The sequence below is a fragment of the Heloderma suspectum genome, chromosome 9 (assembly GCF_057233095.1).
Source record: "Heloderma suspectum isolate Gila_16-S chromosome 9, 16-S_ref, whole genome shotgun sequence".
Classification (NCBI taxonomy): Eukaryota; Metazoa; Chordata; class Lepidosauria; order Squamata; family Helodermatidae; genus Heloderma; species Heloderma suspectum.
In genome coordinates, this window is record NC_139466.1 from 20,441,575 (window position 1) to 20,455,000 (window position 13,426).

Here is a 13,426-nt window from a genome sequence, read left to right on the forward strand (position 1 = left end):
TGTGCACCACTTCAGTCAGAAGCCCGAATAATGAGGTGAAGCGGGATGATTCAGAGGTGCTTCATCTTGCTATGAAGCAGATCAGAACAGCTGCAAGGTGCCCCGAACTGAAGCGGGTCACCTATGAGGTGCCTCAGTCCGTCTCATATATTCAGAGCTTTTCTTATGCCTTCTGAGCAGCTGTAATAGATTTACTGATCATTCTTCTTGTTTATTCATTTAAAAATCCAGAAAATTTCACTGTAGTTGCTTATCTCCCCCCCCCACACACACCCCTTTTCAATTCTCTCTCACCCATTAGTTTTCACTTACTTTGTTCTTTCTCTCTCTCTCTCTCTCTCTCTCATCTATCTATCTATCTATCTATCTATCTATCATCTATCTATCTATCTATCATCTATCTATCATCTATCTATCTATCTATCTATCATCTATCTATCATCTATCTATCATCTATCTATCTATCTATCTATCTATCATCTATCTATCATCTATCTATCATCTATCTATCTATCATCTATCTATCTATCTATCTATCATCTATCTATCTATCATCTATCTATCTATCTATCTATCATCTATCTATCATCTATCTATCCATCTTTCTATCTATCCATCTTTCTATCTATCCATCATCTATCTATCATCTATCTATCTATCATCTATCTATCATCTATCTATCATCTATCTATCATCTATCTATCTATCATCTATCTATCTATCTATCTATCATCTATCTATCATCTATCTATCTATCTATCATCTATCTATCTATCTATCATCTATATATCTATCATCTATCTATCATCTATCTATCTATCATCTATCTATCATCTATCTATCTATCTATCTATCATCTATCTATCTATCTATCATCTATCTATCTATCTATCTATCTATCTATCTATCATCTATCTATCTATCTATCTATCAATCATCTATCTATCTATCTATCATCTATCTATCTATCTATCTATCATCTATCTATCATCTATCTATCATCTATCTATCTATCATCTATCATCTATCTATCCATCGTTCTATCTATCTATCTATCTATCTATCTATCTATCTATCTATCATCTATCTATCTATCATCTATCTATCTATCTATCTATCATCTATCTATCTATCATCTATCTATCTATCTATCTATCTATCATCTATCTATCTATCATCTATCTATCATCTATCTATCTATCTATCTATCTATCTATCGATCATCTATCGATCATCTATCTATCTATCTATCTATCTATCTATCATCTATCAATCATCTATCTATCATCTATCTATCATCTATCTATCTATCTATCTATCTATCTTCTATCAATCATCTATCTATCATCTATCTATCTATCATCTATCATCTATCTATCTAATCTGTCCTTTCCTTGTTCTTGGCTCTCCTCTGCCTCCCCTTCTCAATTCCTGTATTCCTTCCTTTCCCATTTTTTATTTTTTTCCTAAAAAAAAAAAAAGACCCAACCCCCAACCCTTTATCTTCTGTTAGGATTATAGTTAGTCCTCCCACTCCACCCCTTTGCTTGTAGTTTAGTGTTTGCTTTTCTTTTGCTCATGTGTGTGTGTGCGTATGCGTGCGTGTGTGCACTTGTGCTGTGTGGGCAAGCAAACAGTGTGTGTCAAAGGAGGACACACAGTCCACATTTCCCAACACAGTGCACAAAGGATGACACACATTAACAGCTATTATTTAAGTAATATAATACTACACTGTGTGTTGCAAAGGAAGCCAGCCCAATATGGGGCATCTTCAGGGTCTTGGCAGGGGCAGAGGTGGACGAGGGGCTGCTGTGCCCTCCTGGCAGGGTTGCTGTGTTGCTTCCTGCCTCTATCAGTCCAGCAGACAACTCTGGTTGACTTTGTTCAAGTCAATGTGGCCACCTGGCAGGGATGCTGTCTTCGTTTGCTTCCTGCCTACCTGCCAGTGTTTTCCCAGGCAATTCAGTCAAAGAGACTCTGAGGTTATTGACTGTGAATAGTATTTGCACTTCAAAGAAACCTACAGCATTGTTTATGGATAGTGACATCCTCATCGCTTCAACACCTAACTTGATTATCCGTTTATGAACTTTCGTTTGAGTTTCTGAGAACAGCACATTTCTCCTGTGCCTAGCAATAACTACTGGGCCAAGTTGCCTGAAATTTGGCAGGTGGACATCCTTGCTTGGGGGTGGAGTTCCCGAAATTCCATGTATGTAACATGAAAACTGGAAAAAGTTCTGGCCATTTGTGTTTTCCCATGCAAGTCAATGGGGAAACACAAAAAACAAGTGATTCGGATGTCCGAATCTTGCTTTGGATATGGATCTTGAGTCAAAGCAGATGAGGTCTGAATCAGGCTGAAGCAAAGCGGGGCCACTTCAGAAGGTGCAAAGCAGCATCCAAAGCAAAGCAGGGGTCCATGCACAGCCCTATGTTTTATTACTGTACATTAGTCGCTGAGTTTTTTGACCTCTTCACTCTCCTCTCCCCCGCCTCTTTAAGTTCAGAGACCTGAAAACTTTCCTGCCCTGAAATATAGCCACTGCATCAGCTTCTGTTAATTGGAATGCTTATGATATGTTCAATATCTCCAGAAATATTGTTGGCCACACTCAGTTCATAGCACTGCCTTATAAAAAGGCAACTGAGAGTCACTCACATTTGTTCACTGTTTTGGATTGGGGAAAATAGTTTAAAATATGGGGTCCAGTAGATCTGTTTCCTACAGTAGCCATGCTGCTGCCTGTGGAAAGCCCACAAGCAGGACATGATAGGAATAACATTCTACTGTTGTCAAAGCATTCTGCCTCTGAAATCTGGAAAACACATGCAGTCACCCTGACTAGTCACTATCACTAGCTTGATTCTCCATGAATTTGTCTAATCACCTTTTAAAACCATCTAAGCCAGTGGCCATCATGATCATCATATCTTGTGGCAGTAAGTTCCACAAGTTATTTATTACAGCATTTTTATCCCACTCTTCAGCCCAAAAAACACTTCCAGACTGGTTTGCAAAGATTAATAATAAGCCAGTCCCTGCCCTAAGGCTTACAGTCTTAAAGGCATGATGCAAAAGGAAAATCCTATTGGGATTTCTTCCATCCAGATCCTTGCTGAATAAATATTCTGATTGGCTGATGGTTGGGTGTGTGTGTGTGTGTGTGTGTGTGTATGTGGGTGTGAGAGAGAAAGTGACTGTGTGATAAAGATACAACACGGGCATTAGCATGTCTGTACATTGTTTCTGTGAGAGCTGACAATGTTGCCTCTAGCTTCAAAGATTAAGGGAGCAATCCTATCTAGATAGGTGGCCACCTCTGAACCCAGAGGCGGCCGCTTATACAAAGCAGGTCAGGAGAAGCACAGAGGGGATCGTTCCATCCGTGCTTCTCTTGCCCTGCTTTCTCAGCTAGACAGCCAATGTATATTTATTTATTTATTTATTTCTATACTTCCCAATAGCCGAAGCTCTCAATTGCGGCTGTCTATCCACAGGAGGACGGAGCAGGAAAGGAGGCTCCTGTATGACACATAGGATATGTCATGCAGGCATTTACGCTCTCCCTGCCCCAGAACGCCCCCAGCCACGCCTGTTTCCAGCCACACTCCTCTTGTGAACACAGAGGACAGGGTTGTTCCGCACTGCCTCAGAGACAGCGCAGAAGTGGGGGAGGTCGGTTCCCAGAAAACAGCATATCCTATGGCCATCTAGCTTCTGCCCAGTGGCCATAGGATTGCTCCCTCCGACTGTGTTCTTTGCCTTCAGCAACAAGAAACCCCTTTGTCTTTAACGAAATGAACATTCAGATCAGAACAAAAGCACCTAATATTAGAAAGCATCAGGAGATGAAGAATGATAATAATAAATTCTTATTTAAAAAAATGCTGAAAGTGGTAAGAAAGTGTAAACTCATGAGGTGAGATCTCCTCTCCTCTGATTTAGATGGGAACATTTTAATTGAATTAATCTGTAGAGCATTTGCTGGGTGCTCTAAATTGGCCAGATATAAAATTGGGCCCATTGCAAATTGTCCCAGTCGCTTTCCTGATAACGTTATGTCCTATAGCTCCTGGAAGCATGAGTAGGACTCTCCCACCCCTATCACTGATATAAAATTCATCACCAAACATACATAGTCACATGAGATACATGCTGAGACCATCAGGAAATGTGACTATGTCATAATTTTTCAGCTGAGCTATGCACAAATGGTCTCTCAAAATTCTCCAGCCTATTTGTGGGTAGAGAAACAGGGGGCAGGGGGAATTTTATCTAATTTCTCCTAGGGGAGAAGAAATTCTCCAACAGTTTCTCACAGATAGGACTCACTATTGGCCGGGGTTGTAGCACAGGACTTTCTTTTTCTTCCTAAGGGCTTTTAGTTTACTGCACTGCTTCTGCAGGTGGCAACAGCATCAACTGTGTTTGAGGCATCCAGTTTTTTGAGGCAGAATTTTGAATTTCTTTTGGTGGTATTTTTGAGCTTACCTAATCACTGTGAGATGGCTGAGGAGGCTGCATGTGTTTTCTCTCTCTGTTACACATCTTTCCATGGCTCTGCAGCCTCCCAGGCCACCTGCACTTCCTGAACTTAAAAAAGCCCCATGGGAGGAATCGCCTTGTGACGTCTTCATCATGATGGCTTTAACTGAAGTGCAGGAAGCCAAGGAGGCTACAGGTAGGGTTGTACGAAAGTTCCGCCATGGATCTCGGAATGGCCCGCCCCCGCCCCCCCCAGGACGAGACTTACGTTGGGCAGATCTTCCTGGGGGCGGCAGCGGCAACGGCTCCGGCGGCGGTTCGGCAGCGGCAGCTGCGGCGGCCGGTCTTCTGACCGGCTGCCACCGCTGCCATTTCCAGGTTAAAAAAACACAAAAAAACAAAAAAACCTGATAGGCTACATAAAGATTTATGTATCCTATCATGGCTAGATTTAAAAAAAAAACAAAAAACAAACAAACGCGTGTACGCGAATGGCGGCAGCCATGGCCACCGCCATTTGCGTTCCTTATTTTGGCATGTCTTAGTCTACGTAAACATTTACGTAGACTAAGATGGCGAAAATAAGGGGAACGCAAATAGTGTAGACGCTACGCTATTTGCGTTCCCTTTATTTTTGCGTTCTTAGTCTACATAAATGTTTACGTAGACTAAGATTTGCCAAAATAAAGAACGCAAATGGCGGTGGCCATGGCCGCCGCCATTTGCATACGTGCAAATGTATGCACGTATGTATTTGCATATGTGCGTTTTGTTTTTTGTTTTTAAATCAGCCGTGATAGGCTACGTAAACATTTACGTAGCCTATCACGGCTGACTGCAGGGACGCAAACGGCCATTTTGCGGATGCAAACAGCCTGTGGAGCCGCCATTTGCGTCCCTGCTAGCCAGTGGCCGGATGTCTGGCTGCTGGCGGAGCCGGCTGGCGGCTCCACAGAATCACTGCAGAGCGGAGCCGGCCGGCCAGGATTCCATGGGGAGGGATGGAACGCCTCCTTCCCAACATCAGCATAATCCGTGGAAAGGTAAATCACTTTCGTACATCCCTAGGAGGAATGGAGTGCCTCCCCTTGCAGCTAGCATTCTGGGGGGAGGGATGGAATGCCTCCCCCCCACCATCAACATAATCCGCAGAAAGGTAAGTCACTTTCATACATCCCTAGCTACAGGTAGGGATGGCAGAGAATTCCGCCATGGATCTCAGGGAGGCCGAATGCCAGTGCAACCCTGCCCCCCGCCCCCCCCCAGATCCCCCCGGGACAAGACTTACCTGGGGTGGATCTTCCGGGTGGCGGCGGCTCCGGCGGCGGCTGCAGCGGTGGCGTCTGTGGCGGCTGGTCTTCCGACCGGCTGCTGCCACCGCCATTTGCAGGTTTGTTTTTGTTTTTTTACACCGACGTGATAGGCTATGTAAGTTTTTACGTAGCCTAAAACATCTGGTTAAAAAAATAAAGGCGTACGCAAATGGTGGCAGCTACAGCTGCCGCCATTTGCGTATGCCTTTTTTTTTTTAAAACCCAGACGTTTTAAGCTATGTAAAAACTTATGTAGCCTAAAACAACCAGGTAAAAAAAAAAAGGCATACGCAAATGGTGGCGGCTATGGCCGCCGCCATTTGTGTTCCTTATTTTGGGTTATCTTAGTCTACATAAATAATTACGTAGAGTAAGATGGCGAAAATAAAGGGAATGCAAATAATGTCCACTACACTATTTGCGTTCCCCTTCTTTTCACCGTCTTAGTCTACGTAAGTATTTACGTAGATTAAGACGTCAAAAATAACAAACGCAAATGGTGGTAGCCGTAGCCGCCGCCATTTGCATATGCGGTTTTGTTTTGTTTTTCCCCACAGCCCTCCGTGGCCAGAAATCTGGCTTGGACGGCTCTGGCCTGGCTGGGCCTGGCTGGCTGCTCCGCGGAGCCACCGCCAAGAACAGCCGGCCAAGGAGGATTCCGGGGGGGAGGAACAGAGCGCCTCCCCCCCATCCAGGATTCTGGGGGGAGGGACGGAATGCCTCCCCCCCCACCATCAGCATAATCCGCAAACAGGTAAGTGATTTTCGTACATCTCTAGCTACAGGGTGCCACAGAGATTACTGTACAATAACAGACGGGACACTCATACACACTCCCCAGTCACCTCACAAGTAAGGTAAGCACAAGAACCCCAAACCCAACCCATGAGCAATCCTCCAGAATTTCTCCTCTTTTGAATGTCTTCTCGAAAGCAATTTCTTTTCCATCAAATTGAATAAGGGTGGTTGGAAAAAATGTGGGAGAAATATTTGGCACAGCACTGGTCCCAAGCTGCTGGCCAAGTTCAGAATCCCCACTCATGATACAGAAAATACTATCAGCTTGATACTACTAGCACCTCTTTGCAGACAGAGGACACCGAACAGACACCACCCAGGTAGATTGTAAGCAAGCTTTACCACCGTGCTTCCTACCTACTACCTGTGGCTGCCCCAGAGATATTTTCTGGGGCCAGAAAATTCTGCCTCTTTGCAGGACCAGACCCCTGACTTTGCACTCTCTCCAAGAGACTTTCTGGCAGCTGCAAGAGATTGCATTAGCTCCTGTGTGCTGGTACATCAAAAGTTGGGCAGCCTGGGAGTGGACTCACCACTGGCAGAGCTGCCACCAAAGGGGGTCACCCCTTTGGGGGAGCCACTTCAGGAAGGAATGAGGGCAAAGACCACCCAGTCAGTTAGACAGAGGGGAGGAGGGAAAAGACTGTACATCTTGGGTATATATGGCAGTATAAGACAAACCATTATTGCTTGTCAGAAGAGAAATTTATTTTTCAAAGGCACGGAGCAGTGGAGGGGTACAGGGAGAGAGAGATATGGTGGTGGGAGACAGCTGGGTCATTATAGGGGTGGGGAGTGCAACAGGATGTTGGTTGCTCCTAAGCTGTCTCCCATATCAGAGAGCCTAAGTAGCACTGATGACAGTCACCTTGTGTTGAAGATACTGCTACTGAATGCCAGTTCAGTGAATGGGAAAACCACAACCATCCAGGACTTGATCCTGGGTGAGTGTGCCAACCTTGCTGGTATCATGGAGACCTGATTGGATGGGATTGATGGGGTAAATCTCTCCCAGCTTTGCCCACCTGGGTTCTCTGTGTTTCAACAGGTAAGACCTGGTGGGTGGGGAGGTGGAGTCGCATTGGTCTGTTGTGATTCTGTCCTCCTGTCCAGGTGCCCCATTCAGCAGTCTTCCAATTTTGAGTGTGTGTACATGTCATGAAGGTGGGTTTTAGGGCCAGAATAGGGATTCTGTTGGTGTAGTGCCCACCCCCACTGCTCAACAGTCTCCCTTCCTTAGCAGCCAAGGTGGTCTCTGGGTTGGTGCTGGAGTCTTCGTGGCTTGTTGTGCTGGGGGACTTCAACATACATGCTGAGGCCATTTTGTTGGGAGTGGCTCAGGACTTCATAGCCTCCATGGCAACCATGGACCTGTCCCAATTAGTATCTGGCCCTGCTCATTCAGCAGGGCACACATTAGATCTGGTCTTCTGCACAGGATAATGGTGATCTGGGTGTAGAGGAAATTTCTGTAGTTCCCTCATCATGCATAGTTCACTACCTGGTGTGGTTTAGACCTACTGGAACTCAGAGCCAAGGATTAAATAAATAAATAAATAAATAAATAAATGACAGATAGACCAAAGAACACCATCAATGTTAACAGGGTAGACTTCAGCATGTGAATGTTTCTCTTTACCTACCTGGACATTAAGGGAACAATCCTATCGCCACTAGATGCTGTCTAGAGGGCCATAGGATATGCTCTATTCTGGGAACTGACCTCAGAACTCAGCCCGCACTCTGAGGTTGGTTCCCAGAAATCCAGCCTTCCCCCGCGTCCACACTGTCTTGGAGGCAGCGCAGAGAAGCCCTGTCCTCCACACCCGTAAGAGGAGTGTGGAGCGACTGAAAATGGGCAGAGCTGGGTGGCATTGTGGAGCAGGGAGAGCAGAGCTACGTGTATGACACATCCTATGTATGACACATACGCTTTGTCTCCCGGTTGCGCACGTGCATGCGCGCGCACACCCCCACTAGACAGCCAAAAATGGCTGTCTAGCGAAAAAGAGCAAGGCAGGAGAGGTGCGGAGGGAACGATCCCCCCGTGCATCTCCTGCCTTGCTTTGGATAGGTGGTCGCCTCTGAGGTCAAAGGCGGCTGCCTATCTACTTAGGATTGCTCCCTTAGATCTTCATCTGAGGCAGGTTCCCTGCCAAATGAAGATGTGCGGTGGGTGGCTACAGGAGAAGAGGGTCTTTTCAGTGGTGGCACTTCATTTGTGAAATGCTCTCCCCAGAGAGTTTCCTCGGCATCTACAATATGGTTTTCCAGTGGTACGTGAAAGCCCCCCCCCCCTTTTAAATTCTCCCAGGCATTTTAAAAACGGTTTCTAGTGTTTTTAGTATATTACTCCACTGCTTGTTTTAATTTGGTTTTGTTGATATGTTTTTATTCTTTGGTGCTGGTTTTATCATGGTTTTCTTCTTTTTCTTTTAGTGTTTGTATTTTATGCTTTTAATGAGAGCTTCAGTTATTTGGCAGACTAAAAGTACAGTAAACATACAAACAAAGAAAGAACAGTAAATAAACATAAGCCTGCCTCATGGGATTCTTGAGAATTAAAAAAGAAAGCATTTTGGATGCTAAAGGTGCCATAGAAATATATATATATATATATATATATATATATATATATATATGTATATGTATATGTATATGTATACGTATACGTATGTGTGTGTGTGTGTGTGTGTATGTATTCAGTGACTTCTATTCTTCTTCTCTCCCTCTTTTTTTCTTTTAAGCTATTGAGGTGAACCTTCAAAAAGCTCTTGCTGAAGCCTCTGAAACCTGCACGCAGGAATGCCTCATCCTTGGTCATTCCGACAATTGCTGGATGCCTCCTTCGTTGACACAGTATCAACAATGCAACCCTCCTTTGCCAGCGTTTGGCTTCCAGCAAGGATGGGGTCTAGGAGCCATGCCAGAGGGAAGACACACTCTTGGAAGGCCCCTTCCCAAGGATGATAGTGACAAAGGCCAAGGGGGACCCAGGCCTCAGTTCTACAACACCTGTGAAAGACATTGCCCCAGTGAAGACCCAGTCAAAGTGATTCCTCTTGCAAACTTCATCCCTGCCCAGGCGACATCCGTGTCTGGGAGCAACGCCACTTTGATCCACGAGCACCAGCTATAAAAAAGGCATATCTCAACAAATCAAGCTATTTCAGGCTTTAAAGTGTAGGTGTACATAGTCAGAGCTTAACACAATTTTAATCCACATGCAAACCTCTTCAGGTTCCTGAATATTTATGTATATGGGTTTCTGAATTGAAGCTGAAGAGCAGTATCCTAAATAATGAGTTGAAAGTAAATTCAGCTAATTCAGTAAATAACAGCATGCAGAAAAGAAATGAAAAAGTTTTAAAAAGCCAAAACAAACAAAAACGAGAGATAAAGGTGTGATTTTCTTTCCCCCAACAAGCTGTCATGGCACAAAATACCATTTTAAGAGAAGATTGGTCTTCTTATTCATAGAAACGGCAGCATGTTTTGGCTGAGATTCACTCAGAGGCTATAAAAGAGAGGAGAACTTTCAGGTCATCTCTTTGATTTAGGTCATTGTTTTATTCTGTACATGATTTTTATTTAACTACAGTTAGTAGTATATACTCATGCAATTCTTCTCTTGTTCCAGTTACATTGGTGAGTCCCAGTAAGTGTATATTGGGAAGGAGAGGTGGGCTATACCCACAATGCATCATGTGCTGTATACGGCCCTGAAATCTGATACGATGATGGGTGGTATATTGAAAAACATTTTAAATAAATAAATAAAATGTTCCACCAATCTCTTCACACACACACACACACACACACAATCTGAACAGATCTGATTTTTCACAAGCGTACATTACGTGCTAGGCTAGAGGGCTTAAGGAGGATCCCACACCAAAGCTAATATAAGCATTTCTCAGAAGATATTTCTGAGGAAATTTCTGACCTTTTACTCATCCACAAGAAAAAGAATGCTGCGTGGTCGAATTTTCTACAAATGTTCTCCATCTTGTTGCATCCGACATTCCACCACCACCATGCCCCAGAATGATGGTAGGTCTGGGGCATTATGCAGGATGTCAAATGGTGGCCATGCTAACAGTACAAGTCGCTGTTGTTACCACTTGTGGTGAAAAGGGGCGGGGGATAAAGAGATGAGACACAAATGTTTGGCATCAAATTCAGGCCACTTTTATTGAAAATCTGCAAAGAGGACAGGCCACTAAACTTTCCGCTGTCACCCCCTCCCAGGCCATAAAACAGAGGGTGGATGAGGTGAGTTGTTCTCTCAGGTAACCCTTACCCCCCTGCTGGGGCCACAGACCCCTGAGAAGCTGGCCTCAGGCATCAAACACAGTGCCTCAGAATGCTCACCATCCCTGTTCTCAGCAGCAGTGCCTGTCCCTAGCAGCCAACATGAAAAAAAATGTGACCAAATTATCCTAACCATCAGAACATACATCGAAATTTCCCTAATGGATGCCACCACCCAAACTTACAGTGTGAAGTAGGCAAAAAGACACACGGCCTCAGCCAAATAGACTATGAGCCAAACATTCCTCCTCGCCCCCCCAAAAGGCAACCAGCAGAACCCACACTGCATACTGGGAAGGGGGGGAGCCATGTTTCAAAGAGGTGGGAAGGCCCCCCCCCGGAGAGCTAAGACACTTCTCAGGCTCCTCCCCCAGCCAGTGGCCCTACTCAGCAACCACCAATGGCAATTGCCCACATCTCTTCCTCCCCCCAACCTACAATGCCAGCCCCCCAGCCAGGCAAACCAGACTTGGGGTAAGACATTTGCAGAAAGAGCACACACACACCAACAAAAATCCCTCCAGGAAAAAAAAAATAAGCTGTGCTCCTGCCACTGCTAATTGTGAGCCCCACCTCCAAGAAATTGTTGGAGAATTTCTTTTCCTCCTTGAGACATTCAGCAAAGTTGTCTGAATTCCTCTGCCCACAAATAGGGTGGATAATTACAAGAGGTCATTTGTGCATATCTGTAGCCTCACTGTTGTATTTTGTGGCTGGGTTGGCAGTTTGACTCAGTTTTAGGTGTGTTGGCCAAAGCCAAAGAAGACCTTTGGGAGAGGAATGGGCAACTTAGGCTGCAATCCTATACTCACTTACCTGGGAGTAAGTCCCACTGAGTTCAGTGGGACTTACTTTTGAGTAGACTACATAGGATTTTGATGTTGGTATGGTAGAACACTATACTAAACCTCTGTCTCTCCCAGCTTTGCCAATGACAGATCATTCCATCACATCTGATCTGCCCCACCCATTCTGCAAGGATATAACTGAGAAACTAATGTCAAGCCAAATGGGACACACTTTGGGGTAGGGGAGGAAAGAAGTCTGCTTCCTCCTGAAGTCATTCATTTCAGAGAACTATCCTTCGAAAGTTGCCATCTTGGCAATGAGTATCCCTCATTAGCACACATATCCCACTCATTATGATAAGGTGGAGAGTGGGGACGAGAGCATTAGATGTGCCCCCTCATATCAAAGTGCTTGTCCCCATGTGTTGGGAAGGCAAACACCTGCAACAGGGATGCTTCTCTACTCTGGGAGGCTCCCTGTGTGGTTTAGAACCCTGATTTTCCAGGGTCTTAAATTGTGCAAGGAGTCTCAACAAGAAGAGACATCTCCCTGCTGAGGATGTTCACTGGTCCAACTTGTGGAGGATGCCAGGACAGCAATGGAGCAGCAGAGTAGTGAGCTGTTTATAATGCATAATCAGTGTTCCTGAGGGTGGCCCCAAAAGTCCTCCCTACTACCATCACCACACTGCCCACTGACCTTCAAAGGAAATAGAGTGTTGTTCCTTGGTGGTAAGCTACCATGCTCTAGAAAACAGCACAGTGATTGTTCCCTCTGAATGGTGTCAGTTCCTGTAGGTTTCACTATATAACTTCACAGCTGCACACTCAGATTATTAGGCAAAAGAACCTGTGGCATTTTCACTTACTATATACTGAAGCAAATCACTGGCATTAGTCTAAAGAATGAGGGAACCGAGATGCACATATTCTCAATGGATGTAATTATGAAGTCCCCCTTGTTATGTTATTGCATAGCAGCTCAAGGTGATATACTAGGAAAGATTAGACATTCATGACTGATCTCTGTTTGCTAGCTTTCATATACAGCATAATGAATAGCGAGCAAATCCTATACTGGGTACAAAGAAGACATCTTTTTTCTTCTTTTTTTAAAAGATGAATCAGTCCTGATCCCCTAGCATTTTGTTCCTCCCTAGCCTTTGATTCATGCAGTCTTGTATGTTCTACAACCAAATAACATGTCTTTGTAACACAAATGAATAGCTTCTCCAAGTTCCAATTTTAAATAGATAATTGAAATTTGATGGGGAGAAACAAACAAACAAACAAAAATATTTCCTGTAAAGAGAATTCCATGTAGGCTCATCAATGTAACTTAAAAATCTGTAATTTATGAACAAAACTTTGTGTGTACAGTTGCTGTAATATAAAATTGCTTGTAAATTTATAGAAATTCCCAGTGTCAAGGGTTCCAATGAATGCTGAGAGAGCTTCTCTTCATTATGTGCTCAGCAGTATAAGTAGTTTGATATATTGTCGTTCCCACTGTTAATCTATTCAGAACACATTTTGCTTTAACGTGTAAAGTTTAAAAAAGAGAAAGAAATATAAGAGAAGCTTCACTTTTAACCTTCTGATAGCATTTAATTCATGAAACCTTAGGCTACCTTATTGTGTATCTTTTTTCCTACTTCTCCAAAATGTTTTGGCTGAGATATGGGCACACTGGAATTCAGCTGCATGCAAATTCTGGAGTA

At 44.1% G+C, this 13,426-nt stretch overlaps 1 protein-coding gene across 1 annotated transcript in view; it reads left to right on the top strand.

Annotated features, from left to right (window-relative positions):
• The window catches only part of LOC146338464 (protocadherin-9-like), a 612,567-nt gene extending 602,068 nt beyond the window's left edge, over positions 1 to 10,499 (top strand). Inside the window, exon 4 of the mRNA XM_084813272.1 lies at positions 9,351 to 10,499. Coding sequence (XP_084669398.1) covers positions 9,351 to 9,742 — 392 coding nt within the window. The 3' untranslated portion in view covers positions 9,743 to 10,499. The remainder of the gene's footprint in view (positions 1 to 9,350) is intronic.
• Positions 10,500 to 13,426: the final 2,927 nt, after the last annotated feature.